Source organism: Pezoporus flaviventris, unplaced genomic scaffold, assembly GCF_033815535.1.
Source record: "Pezoporus flaviventris isolate CSIRO_AGI_PZ_B2104156 unplaced genomic scaffold, CSIRO_AGI_Pfla_v1 ptg000097l, whole genome shotgun sequence".
Classification (NCBI taxonomy): Eukaryota; Metazoa; Chordata; class Aves; order Psittaciformes; family Psittacidae; genus Pezoporus; species Pezoporus flaviventris.
Genome location: NW_026892645.1, coordinates 375,386 through 394,851, shown reverse-complemented (window position 1 = coordinate 394,851; position 19,466 = coordinate 375,386). Strand labels below are relative to the sequence as shown.

General features: G+C 53.3%; 2 protein-coding genes across 3 annotated transcripts; one reads left to right on the top strand and one right to left on the bottom strand.

The window, feature by feature from the left end:
• Window positions 1-3,344: 3,344 nt before the first annotated feature.
• Window positions 3,345-8,317, top strand: SLC2A6 (solute carrier family 2 member 6). 2 transcript variants are annotated; one of them, XM_061476883.1, is made up of 10 exons: window positions 3,345-3,519; window positions 4,105-4,267; window positions 4,355-4,561; window positions 5,125-5,224; window positions 5,794-6,005; window positions 6,160-6,312; window positions 6,646-6,754; window positions 6,989-7,162; window positions 7,466-7,611; window positions 7,694-8,317. In XM_061476883.1, the coding sequence occupies exons 1-10, from the start codon at window positions 3,419-3,421 to the stop codon at window positions 7,847-7,849; spliced, it is 1,521 nt and encodes a 506-aa protein (XP_061332867.1). In that variant the 5' UTR covers window positions 3,345-3,418; the 3' UTR covers window positions 7,850-8,317. The 2 variants fall into 2 exon arrangements, with proteins under 2 accessions (XP_061332867.1, XP_061332868.1); XM_061476884.1 differs by lacking the exon at window positions 4,355-4,561 and having other exon boundaries at window positions 3,346-3,519.
• Window positions 8,318-8,451: 134 nt separating this feature from the next.
• On the bottom strand, window positions 8,452-18,643 carry CACFD1 (calcium channel flower domain containing 1). The gene is made up of 5 exons (XM_061476898.1): window positions 18,457-18,643; window positions 14,543-14,615; window positions 14,096-14,221; window positions 13,845-13,952; window positions 8,452-13,392 (listed from the first exon to the last, which is right to left on the bottom strand). Exons 1-5 carry the CDS (start codon window positions 18,578-18,580, stop codon window positions 13,299-13,301), a joined length of 525 nt encoding a protein of 174 aa, XP_061332882.1. The 5' UTR covers window positions 18,581-18,643; the 3' UTR covers window positions 8,452-13,298.
• Between the last annotated feature and the right edge of the window lie 823 nt (window positions 18,644-19,466).

Genomic DNA, 19,466 nt, shown 5'->3' with positions numbered 1-19,466 from the left:
AGAGCCAACTTCTGCCTGGCTGGGGAAGCTGAGCTGGACTGTGGGTGCTGCTGCCCACCTGAGGCTGGGGTGCGAGGGCCCATTTCACAGAGCTGTGGGGGTGCCCCCACACTGGTGCCAGCTGCACCAATCACTCACCCTCCCTGCACGTGCCCCAGCACCCTGCAGCCACCAGACTCCACACACACAGCTCTGGAAACCCAGCACATGCTGTTCACCCACATTCTGCATGGGGATGGTTCCCCACCTCACCTCTGCACGGCCCCAGTGCTCCCCGCAAGGACCACACGCTCCCCAAAGCCACCCATAAGCCAGCACCCACAAAAATGCCCACTGTGCTGCAGCGATGCAGGACATGGGTGATGCAACTGCCCCAGACAAGGGCAAACCAGCTGTGGGGCTGCCCTGAGCCCAACACAGGCCCTGAACATCATTGCATCTTGACCCAGCAATCACCAGTTCAGACTTACAGGGAAGATGTATGAAAGGATGTGGTCAGATGAGCAATAGAGACAAATCACCTTGAGGAATGACTGATTTCTCGCTCACAAGAGGAACAGAGATTTATTTATGAATTTAGTTAAGTTGCCAAGCAGCTTTGATGCAGTTTATTTCTTTGCATATGTTCATGTTTATTTCTTTGCATATGTTCATGATCTACCGCACAGCTGTCAGAGAGGGAGGAAGGTCCTATTGAGCTGGAGCAATGCATCACTCTGGCTGAGGCAGCCAACAGCTCTCAGCAAAACCAGACTGCCCTTTAGTCGGCCACAGGTTGGTTTGTTGTTTTCCCAAAGCAAGCAACCTCATTCCTTCTGGCTCCCTCTCAAGGGCCTAGAGCCCTGCCACTTGCTGCAGAGGTGGGGAATGGGGCAGGAGCCTCTTCCTTGTGCCTATGGCCAAGCACAGCCCACCAGAGACCCTGCTGGTGTGGAGTCTTCTTTCACCTTACCCAGCCTTTGTGTATTTTGGTAGGACCTACAGCAAGTAAAGAGAGTCCCCAGGGAGATATAGAGCAGGGACAGGTTGGTGGATGCTTTATTCCTTACTGAGACTGCACTAGAAAGAAACCACAGAGGGCACAGAGAGGATGTGCATGCCAAAAGCGAGTGCTGGAATGTGTGACCTCAGGGACCCCGCTCTTGAGGTCCCCCCCTTCCCTCCAGGGGACACTGTCCCCTGCACACAGGGAAGGGCCTGCCCAGGAGCTCAGCCACAGGGCTGGCTCCCCTGTGCTTCCCACATTACAGGTGCTTGGAGGCTTGTCAAGACACAAAGTAATTTCCTGCTGCAAGTAACGGACAAATCTACACAGAAACCAGATAACCTCCGCGACCCAGGGAGGTCTGGCTCAGCCCTCCTCTCCAACACACTTTTTCCCCCAGATATAATGGGGGGGGGGAGTTTGGGTTGAGCGCTCATCTCTGCCTCATGTCCAAGGGACTTCAGGTTTGGGACAGATGCACACCCTTCCATGAGGTCAGCAAGAGGGAACGCAGCAGCCACAGGCACCCTTAGTGATATCTCCCTGCTCTCTCCCAAAAGCCTCCCACAAACAGGGCTACGTAGGGAAGAATCTTGGTGATTAAACTATCACGTAAGCACAGCAAAAACAGCCAACGCACATTTACAGGCTTGACTCGTCAGTAAATAGCTGCTTTGAAGCATGAGAATTAAATCAGACACAGGCAATAGCCCCTTTGGGGCAGGAGGCGGCACTCGGGGCTCCGACCCTGTTGTTGCATGCAGATAGCCGTTTCAAAGTCGTCTGCTCTGAGCTGTCCTCTCCCTGCCCACGTCCCCAGCCTGCACAGGCAGGTCAGCACCCCACGCCGCCGATCCCCCCCCACCCCATCAGGGCACATCATTGCTCCGTGCTGCAGATTTTGCCTCTGCAACCAGGAAGCTCCCAGCCCTTATCTTAGGGAGAGGTGAACATCCATAGGATACACAGACGACAGAACAACATACCCAGAAGCCTTTCTTCAACTCAGCCCGAAGCTGAGTTCAGGTTTCACACCTTTACTCTAAGCAATTCGCCCCTAGGACAGACTCACAAACCTCTGCAAGAAACATGAGCCCAGAGCTGGCCTGACCCTGCACGGGGCAGCACCCTCAGCCCCACCAGAGTCCCAAAAATCAGCAGCCAAGCAGTTCCACAATGGAAAAGGCCAGAAATAACAAAATGGCAAGCCCAGAACTTCCTCCTTGCTAGAGATACTTACAGCAAAAACAAGGGTCAGAAAGGAAAAGGAGAGCAACCCTTACCTTGCAGCAGCCACAGCTCCAGAAACCACATTCCCCAGTAAGCACCATCATGCAGCACCTGCAGCCTTTTATCAGCCAGAGCAGCCCCAGCAGCTCCATCCTGCAGCCCTCCACCCCCCACACCCCCTGCTGCACCACTCTGGTTTTGGGCTCCTTGCACTGAAATCACAGTCCCAAGCGCCTGCGTCAGCAGTAAATCCCCACCATCGATCAGACACTAATTGTAGCACTTGGTGATTGCAGAAGGGGAACCAGATTGCTTGGAGGGAAGAGATCCTGGCTGACACCAAAGCATCACTGGGAGTCCCATGCAGGCTGGGGGTACAGAAACCCTCCACATGGTCCCAAAAGCACCAGGGACTAAGATGAATGATGGAAGTAAGAGGAGCACTACAGTAGTTTAGGGAAAGCCACTTTTTGCTAATTAAAATGCAACCCCAGTAGGTGCATTCCCCTTTCCTACAGGATGAGTTTGGACCTTGCAGCCCCCTGGGACCTGGAGAGGCCCCAGCACAAAGCTGCCTGCAGAGCCCTACAGGGTTGGGGAATTAGGGTGAGGGGGCCAAGGCACTGGTGGGCAGCCCAGGTCTGCCAGCAGAGGTGCCACCCTCCCCTTTTCCATCCTCATCAGCACTCTTCATCCCCCTCACCTGCTCCCTCCATGTTCACCTCCCTCTCATTTCCTCTCCTTCCATTTCCTCATTTCTGGTCTGTGTTGAAAACCTTCCCCCAGGCTCAGACAGATACAATTTACCCCTGTAAAAAGCAGCAGTGTTTGGCCAGTCTAACTGCTAATAATTCCCCTAGGGGAGAGAAGTGGCCTCAGAAAAGGAAATGGTCCTGCGAGGATTGTCCCTGTAAGTGCCACTGCAGCAATGGGCATTTGCGTTGATGTGAGCTGGGAGGAACAGGAGCTGCCTGGGAGCAAGGTGCAGGCTGCAGGGCACCATCACTCTCCCATGGCTCGCTGCCGAGCGGGGTTCCGGCCCCCCCGGTTTCCTCCCCAGCAGCAGCCGGGTGCGAGCCCACGAGGCACAGATTTCTGTGACGAGGCAACGCCGCCTTTCCCCTGGCGCCTACTGCTGCTTCTTCCTCCCCACCCGCAGCCCCGAGCACCCACACGGTGACAGGCACCGGACACGGCACTGCCATGGAGCCGAGCGCACGCGAGCCCCTCATCCAAAGGACGGGCTCCTCATACTGGACCTTTCCCGAGAACGCTGGCAAGAGAATCGACAGGGAATACCTGCAGTAAGGGCCAGGCTGGGCCGCGGGGCTGCCTGCGGGGTGGGCTGTGCCTCCCATCCCCAGAGCACTGGGCTGGGGGCAGCTGGTGGAAAAGCTGCTTCATGCTGCTGTTATTGATGAGTTGCCTTGAGAGGGGTCTCATTCTGCCTAGGGTGTGCAGTGCTGGATGAGCCTGCCTGGGAGAGCTGCAGTTGTGGGTGCTTTTGGGCCCTCCGACTCTCATGGGGATTCATGTTCCCGATGGGGGTCTTGGAAAGAACTCCCTCCCTGCTGCACTGGGATGAGCCGGCTGCTGCTTGGCTCCAGCTTCTGCTTTTCTCGGTCTGTTGAACTCTCTGAAAGCTGCCTGGTGCAGAGGAGAACATTGGCAGTGCCCAGGGTATGGGCTCTTGCTCCCCACCACACGGCAGCAGCAGCTGATGCTCCACTCGGAGAAACCCTCAGCCTGGTGCTGTGGGGCCATTTCCCAGGAAACCACATGGGTGTCACGAGAGTCTCGGCCAAGGCTGGGGAAGCTGCAAGACAGAGTTAAACTTTCTGCTGGGTGCGATAAGGGCACCCTTCCTTCCTGCTCTGTCCCTCCCTCAGGAGCCTCCACAACAGGCGTCTCTACCTGGCTGTATTTGCCGCTGTTCTGGGGAACTTCAGCTTCGGCTTTGCCCTGGTTTACCCCTCACCCGTGATCCCTGCCCTGGAGGCTCACCCCAGCCCCGCGCTGAGGCTGGACCAGAACACAGCGTCCTGGTTCGGGGTAAGGAGCGGGGTTGTCCCTGCTGCAGAGGGAGGCAGAGCCGGGGGAGCCCAGACCAACCGGGCACCCTCTCTGTGTCCCCCGCAGTCAGTGTTCATGCTGGGGGCGGCGGCAGGGGGGCTCAGCACCATGCTCCTCAACGACCGCCTGGGCCGCAAACTGAGCATCATGTTCTCGGCACTGCCCTCCGCCGTGGGATACGCGCTGATGGCCGGTGCCCAGGGAACCGGGCTGCTGCTGCTGGGCCGCGTGCTCACAGGCTATGCTGGCGGCGTGACGTCCGCCTCCATCCCGGTAACGTGCCACTGGAGGGAGCTTGCCGGGGGGTTGCGCGGCAGGAGATGGGGCTGTAGCTGAGCCCGGGACATCCCTTTGCTTTCTGAAGGCATGAGCAGAGCTCCAGCGTTGTGGCTGGTGACTGGGGCTGGGGAAGATGCGCTGGAAAGTCCCAGGGCGATGGACTTTCTTGCCTTCAGAAAAGGGAAGGCAAGTCCTCAGCCCTGCCCTGTTCCTCCCAGCAGTGGTTCCCTCAGCATTTACCAAACGTTGAGCTCATGTCCCAAGCAGAGGGGAAGGCGAGCATTGAGCAACCCTGTGGCACGACTTTCCAGTAATGGGAGTCTGAGCGCGCTGCGCGCTGCTGGAGCACTTCCCCCGTGCTGGGAGAGGGAGGGAACTGGAGGCGCCTGCAAGGCTCCTGGTGCTGAACCAGTCAGGTTCCCACCCCTAGAGGACAGTTTCCCAGCAATTTGGGTTTCCCTTGGCTGTAGTGGACCACTGCGAGGTGACAGAGTTCAGGTTTTGGTGGCAACAGCCATGTTTTGGAGCTCTGTTAAGCAGGTGTTGTCCTGCTCCAGGTGTACATCTCGGAGATCTCCCATCCCGGGGTCAGAGGCACGCTGGGCGCTTGTCCTCAGATGATGGCAGTGCTGGGCTCCCTCTTCCTGTATGCGCTGGGCAAGTATCTCAGTGTTCAGAGGGCAGGAAACCCTCCGTGGGACCTTGGGGAAGGGGATTTTATTTTAAACTTTGTCAGCAAGTTGATTAATTCCTTTCCCTCACAGCCACCAGCCCAGGTGTGCAAAGGGGGCCTGGACAGGATCACCCCTGTGTGACTTTCACTTGTGTGTGTGTGTGTGTGTGTGTGTGTGTGTGTGTGTACACCCAGAGGGACAAACCCATAACCTGCATGGATCATGGCCATTACCACACCTACAGACCCAGGTCCTGCCAAGGTTTTGCCAGTGCTGAAAAGCAGCATGCAATGAACTGTGTGTGTACCTCCTGTGAGCATATGCCCTGGTTGCTGCAGGATCTTGCTGGATACTCTAAGATCTGGGGAGCTTGCTGGAATTTCCCTGTATTGTCAGCTGAAAATGCTTCTTTTCTAGGAGAAAAATATGTGCAATAACTCAATTTTTTCCCCTGCTGGATTTATTAAATTTAAATTGTGGTATTGCCTACGTGGAGGCACCAGGACACCCTTCCCAATGTGCCTTCTGCTCCTGACTGTGCTGCTCCGGCAGGGCTGGTGCTGGACTGGCGCTCACTGGCTGTCGCTGGGGAGGTGCCTGTGCTTGTGATGAGCATCCTGCTCTGCTTCATGCCCAACTCGCCCCGGTTCCTGCTCTCCCAGGGAAAGAAGGATGAGGCATTGGTGTCACTGTGCTGGCTGCGGGGGAAGGACACGGACTACATACAGGAGTATGAGCAAATCAAGGACAGCGTGAGGAAGCAGGTGAGGATGTTCACCTCCAGCATGGCGGGGGGGGGGTGTTACCTGGAAGCCACACAATCCAACCTCCTTTAAGCAAGTCCTGAGCCATCTTCTGGGAGCCACAGTGGTGCTCAGAGGGAGTCACACTTTGATTTCCTGGCTTTGTCCCTTCCAGAGACAGCGTGTTTCCTGTGCTGAGATCAAGGACCCCTTCCTTTACAAGCCCATCCTGATCGCAGGGGGGATGAGGTTCCTGCAGCAGCTCTCAGGTGTCACTTGCATCCTTGTGTACCTGCAGTCAATATTCAAGAAAACTTCTGTCATTCTGGTGAGCCCTGGGGTTGGGCTTGTGCTCCCATTGCATTGAGCTCAGCACCAGCTGCCCAAAGCTCCAAGTCCCCTGCAGCCCCACAACCCCAACTTTGGAGCACTTTTTAAAGCACTTGGTTAGCAGCAATAGCCAGTGAGGATGCATGAGGCTGTGGAGCAGGACTAGACCCACTGTTTCCCCACTCTTCTCTGAGTTTCAGATTTTCTGGTCTCTTACTTTAGGAGAACAGCTTTGACAAAGTCATCAGCCAGAGTCAAGACAACACATGTAGGAACCTGCTCGTTCCCCAGCTCCCCCACCTCAGCTTCCCCACTACTTTTGCCATTGCAGAAACCAGAGTACGATGCAGCTCTTGTTGGCTTGGTACGTCTGTTCTCGGTGGCGATCGCTGCTGTGTCAATGGATAAAGCTGGGCGGAAGATTCTTCTTTTTGTATCAGGTACATCTCGTGTACTGTTGTGCAAGAGAAGCTCTTATTGAAGGACTTGCGGGAGCTCTGAAAACATGCAGGAGTGGAAACTCCTCCTATGCTCAGCCATACAGAACTGGGGCAGGGAGTGAGGAGGTCTCTTTCCTTTGGTGGTGACTCAGCTCAGGCGTTCCCAGATCAGTCATTGGCATAGAGAGGATCACTCACCCATCAGTCCCACTGTGCTGTTGCATCTCTCCACAGCTGGTGTCATGTTGGTCTCAAACCTGACCATGGGGCTCTACATCCACTTTGTGCCAGCTTCTCAGAATGGCACTATTGCCAACAAGACCTTGGTGAGCTCCGCCAACCCTTTTGCTGAGCCGACAAACTATATCACCCTCATCCCCCTTCTGGCAACCATGTTCTTCATAATGGGTAGGTACAGAGAGCGAGAGAGCCTAGGACCCACAGCACAGGGCTGAGTACCAGGCTGGCGGGACTCTTCTTACCCAGTCAGGGTGATATGGAGCAAAGAGATTGGGCTTGGAGGTGGAAGGGAGGCAGTTATCCCTGGAAGACCAAGAGAGACAGCATCTGAAGTCACTCTGAGGGCTGACAGAGCATGAATGGGCAGGAATAAAGATAGTGGGGCCCAGGGCAGGATTGCACAAGGCTCTTCTGCACTCCTCAGCAGGCTTCAAAACTTCAACAGCCTCCCTTTACCCCTCCTCCCTGCAGGTTATGCCATGGGCTGGGGCCCCATTACTTGGCTGCTCATGTCGGAGATCCTCCCTCTGAAAGCCCGTGGGGTGGCCTCGGGCCTCTGTGTCGTCGTGAGCTGGTTGACAGCCTTTGCCCTGACCCAGTCCTTCCTCCTGGCCGTGGTGGGTATTGCCTTGAGAGGGGGTTCTGCAGCCCCTCCTGGCACCTTATGCATCAGCCCACATCTTCTGTCACACCTTCTAGAACACCTTTGGTCTCGAGGTGCCGTTCCTGTTCTTCGCTGTCATCTGTGCCGGGAACATCCTATTCACAGGCTGCTGCATTCCAGAAACCAAAGGCAGGTCCCTGGAACAGATCGAGGCCTTCTTCAGGACTGGCCGGAGGTCATTCATGAGGTAGGAGCTGCCATGTGCCAACTGTGCCAGGCTACCAGTCCAGTCCACATGCTCAAGGGCAACAAAGAAAACTATTACACTGACGGAGGTAGAGGCTGGAGTTCTCTGTGAAGGCAATAGGAGAGGAATGGGCAGCAATGATCATCTCGCTTTGGATGTAGAAGTTGCCAGCTGGAACTTTACCTTCTCTTCCTATTATTCAACACTACCTGTTGTGCTCTGGGCAACAGGTCAACCCAAGGCATGGGACCAGGTAACCAGCACCAGGCTAGAGAGAAAAGATGTCCTGGAAAATCAAACGTGTGCTGCAGACAAAAAAACACATAAGTGCTTCGTGCAGCAGCCACCAAAGCAGCTTGAGAGCCCGAGGGTTTGGATGGAACACAGCAGCTGTAGCTGTTCTGGCAAAACTTCATCATGTAGTTGCAAGAATAAAACGGTTTTGCCTCCAACTGTGAGATGTTGCCTTGATTTGCAAAGAAGGGAGCTGCAGGCGGGTGGGATGGGAGAGGCAGATGAGGACTGTGACAAGGGAACCACAACAGCCTGCAGCTTCCCAGATGAGTCTCTCGTACTTAAGGACTGTGAAAGAGGCAGAGCCAGATATTTTGTATTAAAAGCTGCCACATTTTATTGCTCTAAAAACACGCATTATACTAGAAGCCTAAAAAACAAGACCGAATACAGTTCACAAAGAAGATCCAAGACAAAAACAAAGAACAGGAACAGACACACATTCAGCTGTAGTGCAAGTGATTCACTGTAGGAAAGACATGGTGGGTTCTGACAATACTTTGTACTGGGGTGGGTGCTTCCCACCACAGGGTTTTACTCATCCATAAAGAAAGGTGGATGTGCCTCCCATCACAGTTGTGTGTGAAGCCTCCACCTCATTTTAAGATTTCAACTGCATAGTAGCAAATTGTCTTATCCCTTTTTCCTGTGTGTCCTGCAGGACTAAGGACATTATAATTTATTTAGAGCCTAACCCCAGGTAAAACACAGCTGCAGTAGGTGGTTATGGAAGGAACAAATGGCCTTGCTGAGTATCACATACAACTTCTCCCAAAAGGGCAGAACAACAGAGGCTGAACTGGGAGGTGATTTGCCCAAGCATTTGCTCAACCTCCTAAAATGCACTTGGCACCCTGAGAGTTGGTGGAGATGCTTGTGTCCTCTCATTCCCAGAACATTCAGCCCACTGTGACAAGGAAGCACAGGGTAACAGCATGGATTTGAACCAGATCTCAAGATATGCTAGCTACTATTTAGAAGCCCTACAGCAGGAGATGAGAGAAATCCCTGAAGATATGCTTCATCAGAGCATTGATTTAAAGCAGCCTAGGAGAGAGGAACAGATGGGCCAAAATCAAACCCACAAAGAAAATTCAGCATTAGACCCAACCTTTGCTGCTGAGACCCATTTCCAGAAAGTTCAGTCCTGGCTGGAATATGATGTTTCTAAGCATGGTCTGATTATGAGAGGTCTGAAGAGCCTCTGCTTTCCACTGACCCTCTGAAGATCAGGATCTATGGTAGCCCTGTGCTAAAGTGTTCTCTTACTCACATGGCTATGGACTAGGTCTTGATATCTTCACTCCAATGAAACCCTTCCCTGAAGACAGTGGATGGGTTTTTTTTCCTAAGTTAAAAAAATGACAAAGATAAACTGAGCTTCCCAGGGCTTGGCCTAAGGAGGGAGTGCCCAAATATGAAATGAGGTTGGACTCTTCATGTTCTGTGAGAACCTCATTGGAGAAGTATTTTCTGAGTGACTCCTTTCTTCAGTATAGAAAGTCTGAGCAGTTTTGCTACAGTTTTTATAGTCTGAGAAATCACAGTGGCTCTTTCCAGAGGTAGAATGGTCTTTTTATTCACTGCACACACAGAGAATCAATTGGTGTTACAAAATCAGCTCCTGCCCAGAGCAGTGAGGTCCTGGCACACAGCAGAAGGTGAGCTTCTACTCTTCAGGCCCAACAGACAGCCCCAGGAAATAGCGGAGTTAACATGCACGAGTGCTGTCAACTTCATGACTGAATGGGACATGGAAGAGTTGCAGCTCTTACCTGGGTAAGAAGTGCACAGCTCACGGTGAACGGTGTAACAGTCCGTTGCCAAGTGCACATGTGCTGCCAGTGTCTTTCCACACTTGGTATCAACAACTCACTACGGTCAATGCATCACCCGCTCTTGAGTTCTCAAGTAACAAAACTTCTGCCCCATCATACCCCAGAGGCCCTTCCAAGACCTGGCAAGCAGAACCTCTTCCATAGAGCCCACTAGCCTGGATGCCATCAGCAGGGATTGGGTTGAACCTGTAAAATCTATCTCTAGAGCAGGCTTTTAACTTCATTTATCCTTACACAGCTCCAAGCACACCAATGGTGTCTCTAAACAAAATTAATAACCACCATGCACTGTGAATAGGCATATAACTACTGTGATGCTACTACTCTAAAGGTCCCTTCTATCTCCACAAAAAATGTCTTGTCCACACAGAGGTCAGACCATCCACTGTCACAACAACTCTTCTCACGAGCCCTCCAAGCGACCTGGAGCAGCACCTGCCTGCAACAGGGACTGCTACTGGTCTGCGGCATGAGGACAATCAGATGAAGCCAGCGAGGGTCCTACAAGCTCTGTTGTTCATCACCGCAGATGGAGACCAGGCTGCAAATGTTTCTCTATCACCTCTGCTTTGCTTTTCACCTCCTGTCACTAAAGCTACTGTGGAACTACTCACAAAGCAGTTACTACCAAAGACATGCTCGTAGCTACGTGCATCAGTATGCAACATTCCTCTACTAAGCACTACTTAAGTCCCCAAACCCCCCTGAAATAACAGCAGATGTCTTGTTTGCTATGCAGGACTCAGCACTCAAACCAGCCAGTAAAGGTTCTGTACATGGAAAAGAGCTCCAAGAGCAGAAAGGCTGTTACCACTAAGGTACCCCACGGGCTGCCATGTATTCCCCCTGCAGCACCCCATTGCTGCAGGCAGCATGACCCAGGTGGGAGGCTGTGCTCCCTAACAGTGGCCCGTGTGTTGCGTGCAGCAGCAGGGATCAGCCCAGAACATGGGGCTCTGAAATGGCACAGCTTTCATTGAAACAAGCTGCATCTGCGCTAACGGTGCCTACTCTGCATCCCAGACAAGCTGGTGCCAGAGCAACTATGGTTCAGAGGCCGGGGGGAAAGGGGCTTAGCACAAGCTGGTTACCCAGCATCCAGCTGCAGGCGCCCATGTGTGTAAATAAACGCAAGCCATGTTCCTGACTGGTGTAAATCCTCACACCTCCCTGAACTCCAAGGAAGAAACAAGGGCTATCATTAGCTGGCAGCTTAGCCCGGCAATCTTCAGGGACCGCTTTGTTCCTGCTGCAATGCACAGGCTACTTCCATACACAGCCACCTCTCCAGGCCCTGCCAGGGATGTGGTGGTGTTCCCCTGATGTGAACACACACCATACCCAGAGGAAGGACATGTAATATGGATACTTTTCAACACAATACCGCTCCGAAGCTGCAGAGTGGTTGGTGGACAGACCCATCTGACAGACAGCAGTCAGCCTCCAATAGCATTTCCACACATTTCCAGCACAACCACACTGGTACCCCAGGGATTCAAATGGGACCACAGAGTGTTGGTGGCAGCAGGAGCTCTGCTCCCAGGGCAGAGGATGAAGAACAGGCTGCAGTCCCCACCGCCACTGCTCACCATAGCTGCTACCTGCCACGGCTGCCAAGCAATTACCAACCTCCAGCCCAGCAGTTACAGCCCAGTGTTCCTCCCTTCTCTCTCCCAGGAGAGCGGGAAAGCAAACTTTGCCAAGCCAGTGGCCCAGAAGAAAACAAAAGGGGTCAAAAGACAACACACTTTTCAGAAATCTGAGAAATGCTCTGAAGGCTGAAATAGGATTCTACAGTTACAGCATCCCAGCCACAGCAGCAAGGGCTCAGGGTTCAGAGACCCCCCCAGTGGGATGAGACAGTCCTTTAAAGGACAGGAAACGGAGCACTCCTTCCTCCCATGTCCAAAGAGAATGACTCTCAGCAAAATACTTAAATAAACAGAACTAAATTATTCCCCCTTTTCCTAATGACAACAAAAAGTAATCATGTGAAAAAAAAAAATTAACCTCCACAGAAGAAACCATAACAAGAAGAGGGGGATCTGAGCTTTGTGAGCAGTTTTGTTCTGCATGTTACAAAGCAAACAGAAAACAGGATGTGAAAAGCACTGATAGACCTGGAATAAAGAAGCAAGACATCCCAGCTATCTAAACTGATAATGGTGCAGACTTTGTATTTGCAAAGGAAGGGTATGCTACCTTCCCACACAAAACCAGCACAATTGATACAGAAAGAATATGAACCCAAAGCAAAGACAACATCAAATATAAGCAAAAAGCAGGTCCCTTGTGGGGAAGGATGGGTCACAGGAGCAGGAGAAGAGAGTGAGAGATAATGGAGCAGAGTTCCAGGCTCACAAGAGAAGGTTGCTCCTTAACACCAACAAAAAACCCCTCTTGGCTCAAGCAATCATACCCTTTCCCAGCTGAGGTAAAGCAAACCTTATTCACCTTCTTCCCTAGGAAAAGAGTGAAGCTTAAGAAAAGCACCCTTATTAAGACAAAGTTATTAAAAGTTGTAATTCAAGTAAATTGCAGTGTCTCCAGCTCTACGCAGAGGAAGCAGGGACTGTGCTTTGTAGGTACCAGGATCTGCCCCAGCAACTCTGGCAACTCCTCTGCAGGGATGGTTCTGGTCTTTGCATGTTTTTTTGCTGAAAGTCCTTTCCCATGCCTGCCCTAACTGGACCATACTCAATAGAAGAAGACCAAGCTTAAGCATCACTGTGCATCGCCAAACCCTGGGTTCATGTGTTATACCTGGGAAGGACCACACCAGGGAGTGTTAACATAAACATGTAACGTGCAACGCAGGACACCCCCATCGTGAAGCCAGCAGCTCCCTGACTCCCATGAGACCAGTGCAGGCAAGGAGTTGGTATGTCAGCTCTGTCCCTCCTCACCCCATGCAGAGAGCAGCTCCAAAAGGAACTTGTAGGCATCCTTGCTTGTAGGCATCACTCCAAAGAAAGGCTACCTGTTCAGGCTGGTAACAGCACTCAAAAGCCAGCACCTCTGCAGAAAAGAAGAAACACCACTACCACCACCCCACAAGACAAACAACAAACCACAAAAACTTAAAGAATAGGGAACTGTGAGATATCTGGCTGAGGAGGAGAAAGGGGCCAACACACTGAAGTCTGGATGTTGGTGTGAGAACAGGGCACAGCCTGTCCCAGCCCCTGAGATTTCCAGTCGCTGCAGTGTCCAGGAAAATCGTTGTGTAGCAGAGAGGGGAGTGGGCAGAGGGAAGGGCAGTAGATTTGCACAGCTTCACCATCTCAGTGTCCAGGAGAGATTACCCTGAGCTTGCGTGTTTCAGAGACCCTGTCCCTCCAGGGCCTCTGTGAGCTTCTCTTCATCCATCTGCTTCTGCTGCTGGTGGATCCGAGCGTAGGAAATAGCATCCCCCCTGCAGAGAGAAGGAACAGTGGGTCTCTGGGCTCCAGGTGCCCACCATGGTGGGTACAGGACCCAGCAGACAGGTCTCAAAACTGGGGCCTGGGTCTCACTGTGCTGAGGGATGCTGGGAGTGAAATGAGACTTGCCGGCCCTCTCCAACCCTACCAAAGTGTGTCGCTGCCCCCAGAGCTGGGCCCATCTGCTGAACCGCTGCATAAAGACAGTTGGGACCCACAGGGCAACCCAGACTGAGCTTCCAAGGAAAAGCTCAGAGCTCCAGCAAACCCTAGGACCTTCCTCCCCAGGCCTTAAGAGATGATGGCAGGGAAATGTTCTCTGGCACCATTTACACCTGAAAGCATGGTTATTATAAGAGGAAAGCATAGCCTTAGCAAGGCAGATGGGGTGAGGGCTGGAGGTCCACCTTCCCCTCCCCTCCACAAGCAGACAGTGCTCTCTTACTTCTTGCCGAGCGCCGACAGGCCATAAAGCACCCCGGTGGCAAATGCAATGGCATTTCCAAAGAGCGTGGTGAGCGTCAGGCTGAGCATGACAGGGAACACAGCCATCCTGCAAGACAGAGCAGCCCTCAAAGCCAGGCTCCGCGCCCCGCAGGATGTAGGGATGCTCATGCATTCTGGCGTCCCATATGCATCCCAACGCAGCTCCCGGGATGACTTCAGCACCACAACGCACCCCAGGAGCATCCTCACCCGCAGTAGAAAGCAGCTTTCTGCCATGGTCGCAGCTTGTCTGCCCTTGCAGAGACGGTGTTCGCAAACTCGATAAACTGGCAGCAAAAGGGGGCTTCACACAGGAACAGGACGAAGGCGTTGAGCCTCCAGACAGAGCAAACCAGAGTTAATCCTGCCCACATGGCCCAGAGGAGTGTCAGCAGTGTCCCCACCCCCAGAGACCAGCAGCTGCTGGCAGAAGGGAATGGCAGGGCTGGACCGCTCTGCGCCCTCCCCACACTTTGATAATTCCCAAACCCTTGAACCCCAGACATACTTTGGATAAGGATATCCCAGTGTTTACCTAAAAAGGGGTAAAGAAAGAACAAAACTCCTGTCCACTGCCCCAGCAGACAGCTCTGCCCCTTGCTCCATTAACGAACCAACCTCCTTCCCAGTGGAAAAGAAAAAAGCAACTCTGCTCACATCATGCACACGCCAGCCGCGATGTTCAGGGGGTTGATGGTGACACAGTTCCAGAGACCAGCGAAGGCACAGGCTGGAAAGCAAAGCGGTTTCAGTAACTATAAAGACCAACCCTGTGTGCCCACAGGGGCAGCGAGGCCAGACCCAGCAGGCAGGGCTGGCTGCTCCTCCCAGCTCTGCCCACACCAGACCTTGCAACCACACCAGCGTGATGCTGCTCTCCTGTATCTGGGCATATTTTGCAAAGCAGGCACTGCTCACAAGAGCCCTTGCCTTGGCCAGCACCTCCAGGCACTGTACAGACCAGCACAGAAGGCCTCTTGGGAAAGTCTGATGGTCTGAACAGGAGCCCAGGATGCAGGGGAGAGGTTTTCATCCTGGCTCCTCCAGCCAGGTATCCTTTTGCTTCAAGTGCTGGATCTCTTAGCACAACACTTGCACAACTTCACTTGCGGAGAACAGAGCACTTGCTGTTGCATGGAGTCACATACACAGCACCCTGGGTTTTATTTGCTGAGGAATTACTGCTTTGTCCTGGGAAGAACAAAGAGGTCCCAGCAAGCACCCATCTCCAAGCAGCACAGGGGAAGTTCAGCAAAAACATGACTTGCAGCACCAAGGCACAAAGACAGTAAATAAAGCAGAGGTGAACCCAGCCTCTGCCACACGCTGCCAGTGCTGTGCTAGAGATGGGCAGAAAAGAGCCAAGTTTGTGTCCACTAATATAAATGGGAGCGGATAAAGCAGAGCCCAAAGTATCCCCCACACTCCTGGCTCTGTCATGCAAGTTGAGGAATGAGGCAGCAGGGCCTGTGCCAAGGCTGCTTGTTCCTTCCTGCCTCATGAAACTTGCAGAGCATCCCCAGCACCCGATATGCCTGTTCCCTGCTCTGACAACAGCAGGTCCTGCTGCTCACTGGGAACCCAGCCTGGGCAGGAGGCAGCAGCACATGACTGGGGCCACAGTGACCACCTTGCACAACCCCAGCTACATTCCAAAACCCTTAAATGCTGCTTGCAGACCATCAGCAACACAATGAAGAACAGCAGAGGCCATCTAAGGAATGAGACCAGCCTGGGTTTGGGTATTTCAGATGGCTGTTCCTGTTTTGCTAAGGGGATCCCTGAGCAGAGCTGCTGTGGACAGAGCTGCTATGGGCAGTCCTGTCCCTCAAAAGCCTGGCACAAGTTTGCAAGGTTTCTTTTCAGCAGTCACTGCTGAATCCTCAAAGTTCCCTTAACATAAATAAGTTCCTTATTTATCAGACTGGAAAACAGAACCGCAGGGCTGTGACAGGAGTGATCTAAGGTCACCCCACAGGTAAGTGATCTCCTGGTTTTAGGAAGCAACCAAACAAAGGTATTTTTAAACAGTGGCCAACAGCCACTGGTAACAGTTTGGTGACCTTAGGGCTTTTCTGCAGAGCAGCGAGTCCTGCAGCAGCCTCGCACATCCTTGTCCTACCAGGACAGGGTTGGCTCCTGCCTCAGTAGCCAAAAGGGGATGGAGCTGCCAAGACAGAGACAAAGCCTCACATTGATTTAAAATCCAGATAACACTCAATGGCACGTAAGCTACAGGAGGCAGACAGTTCTGCCATTTGTTCAACTGCTGACCCATCTCAAATCCCTGAGGAAGCACAGATAACTGGGAGCGAAAATGGAGAAAGAAGAACGCTACCCCCACACACACAAAGGCTCTATTCATTTCAAGCAGCTGGTCACTGTCCTCATCACAATCCTATTTTTGCTCCTAGAGCATTTCACAAAAGCCACAGACTCTCCTTGTCCTATTACAAACAGGAACACAAGGGACTTGGCCAAGGTCTCCAAGCCAGCCTGCGCAAGAGCCAAGAACAGATCCTGAACCTTGTCTTGCTCCTGCTCTGGCCCTTGGACCCTTCTGGCTTCAGCAAGTTGTGTGCTGCAGGTGTTTGCATGTGGTAGACATCTCCCAGCCTCAACTGTGCTAACAAAGTTTCTCTTCCTTTCTACAGGGAATTTTTCCTTCTGTCATAAATAATCCAGCCCTGGAGCAGGACCATGATCCAGTTGCTCAAAATCCTTCTAAATGGATTCTGTTCTTTCATAGCAAGCTCTGAAAAACAGCAGCAAACTCCAGCCTTGCTGTTTTATTAGTCGCCCTTTTTCCAAACTGTCCACCTTCAACGAGGTGAGGCTGAACAAGGAGCGTTTTGCAAAGAGCCATTACTAGCAGAGGGGGTTGGAGGGTTGCTGCTTTCCAAAGCTCCCCATTTACCTGCTTGTAAGAGGAAATGCTGCTGCCTCGTTCTGTGCCTGACAAACCTCATGAAGGGAGACTGTCAGGGCTAAAGTGCAAACTGTCTGTCTGCCCAGATCATCAGTAATCCTGTAGAGAGCCTGGCTCTTCTTTGACTCTACCAATGTCTTGCTAAAGCTGAACCCAGGACACCTAACCACGCAAAGCTCTTAGCTTCCCTTTAAAAGCAAGTCATGAGTTCTCAGAGACGTGAACAAAAGGTTGGGAAAATAATCTAAGAATAATTCAGCTGCTTTGAAACATGCAGACCAAGAAAAAAGTCTTCAAAGACTTACACTTGTAAGGCACTTGTGTGCTGCTCTAGCACCAAGCGGGCAACGCCACCAACACGACCCAACAGCATCCTCCATCCGCACGCGTCCTGAGCTCTGCATGGGCCAGAGACACCCGGAGAGCGCCGAGGCCGCGGCTGCAGCCCCAGGCCGTGGGAAAACGCCTTTGCACTAAACCCGCCCTGGGCCCTGCACTCCAGACATGTCCCAGCTGGGCCCTTGGCCGCCAGCCGGGGCCGGGAGTGCGGGCCCCAGGCAGGGCATGGCAGGGCCGGCGCGTTCCGCCTCGCAAGAGCAGCCCTACCAAATCCTTTCACACCTCCGGGATTTCAGCACCTCAGACATGAAACAGCGAGAGCAGCGTGTGCTTCCCCAGCCTCGCGCAGGGGCTGGAACAAGGCTGCCCAACACCACCACAGGCTACGGGGTCCACTGCAAAAATGTCTGGGACTTGTGCAGGCAAGTCCTGAGGCAAGAGGCAGAGGCAGGGAAAAAGGGGGATCAGGCAAAACTCCACGGCCAAGGGAATAAATCAGGGCTGACTGTGCTGGCTGGGAAACATTCTTGAAGTTGTAGACCTGAAGCAGAAGAAATTCTCCATCCTGTGCTCTGCAGGAGATCAGACTAAGTGGTCATAACAGTCCCTCCTGCTTTTAAGAGCCATTAATCTCTCCACAGAACGCAGCAAACAGCACTACAGGACAGGCTGATCTCTGGCAAAGTTGCAAAGATTCTTTCCCTGGGAAAGTTTTTTTCAGCAGGTAATTCCAAGCACAGCCAACTCACTTCACTGTCTGCTGTCTCCCTTCTTCTCTGTGTCCAACATTAAACCCCTTAAAAACACACAACACAAACCAAGTCCATTATTCACCTTCAAAAAAGCAAACACAGGCAGGCCATCAGCAATCTACAGCAGGAGTAGCAGGAAACATGCTCCGACATTCAGGACAGGAAAGAAAGTCGCAAGAACATACAAACACCCAACAACCACATGGGATGAACTGAATTCAATGGCCCCTCTCCAAGCCCTGCCCCTGCTGTGCCTGGTCAGCTTTATCTGCCCAGAGCGCCAGGGCTCAGCTGCTGCTCCCGCCGAGGGCCGTGCCCAGACAGAAACCCGCGGGTTCTCAGGACCCCCGGGACGCCCCTTCTGCCGGGGCCAGGCTCGGCACGCACGCAGCACATCCCTGGGTGCCAGAGAAGCCCACCCCAGGGCTCTTTGTTCTGCCCCACACAGCAGAGTCCCCTCTGGAGCAGACACAAACCCGTGACCCCAGAAGGCCGCCGCATGGCGCAAGCGTGACCCTTGCACTGGGCCGCACGGGGCCGGGGATACTTACACAAGCCCCCGGCGACCCCGGCCATCCTGCAGAGCCACCTGTACCACCAGGTCATGCCGTCATCGGCGCGGGGAGCCCCTGGCGCAGGGGCCGCTGCCTGGAACTGCTCATCCTGAGCGCTCATCGCACCCCTGCTCCCGGCGGGTCAGGGCAGCCCTCCCCGAGCCCCCGCAGCGCAGGACACCCCCCGTGACAGCCCCCCCGGGCCCCTAGCGCCAGCCCCGCCACCGCTGAGCCTCTCCCCACACCCCCATGCAGGGCCTGGCCCCGCTGCCTCCCCCCAGGGCTGACAATGGAGGGTCTCTGCCTGCAGCAGCGATGCCAGCGGCCGGGGAGCTGCCTCCACGTCTGCTGCGTGTTGCATTGTGGGTCCCCCCCTCCGCAGGCAGGGCCCTGATGTCACTTCATTATAAATGCCGGTGGGCAGAGCCGGCTGTGTTCCTGCTCAGCCGCCGCCACGGACCCACGGCAGGGCCTGGGCCCCACTTCTCCTGGGTACCGCCCGGATGCTGTTATCCAGGCGGGCAGCACATGCTCAGGAGGAAGGGAAACATTCTGCCCTGAAGACAAGAGGTTAACGCTCCCCTTAATCTGAATGGAATCAGACTTTCTCCCTAGAAAATGGGAGTAGTACTTTGTAAGCAAGAGATGTCCCAGTAGGCAACATGTTGGTATCCAAACACACAGTACAGGAAAACAGCCTGAATTCTCTTAAATTATAAAAACAGCTGCATTTTTTGCAAATGAATGTTGGACATACAGCCAGTAACCAGAGCCCACCTCTGCAGAGCAGGGATTCTGCAGAGCTGATCTGGAACAATAAATAGCAATGAGACTTGGGATCCTGAACAGAGATGGAAGACAGATCCCATCTGCTAAAAGGTTACAAAAAAGGATTAAGAAAAGGATGTCTTTTCATTAACATCTCCTGTTAGGCAGGAAATGAAGGCCCAGTGCCTGCATCACCCACGCACGGCAGCGGGATAGCTGATATATCCAGCTCCTCAAGG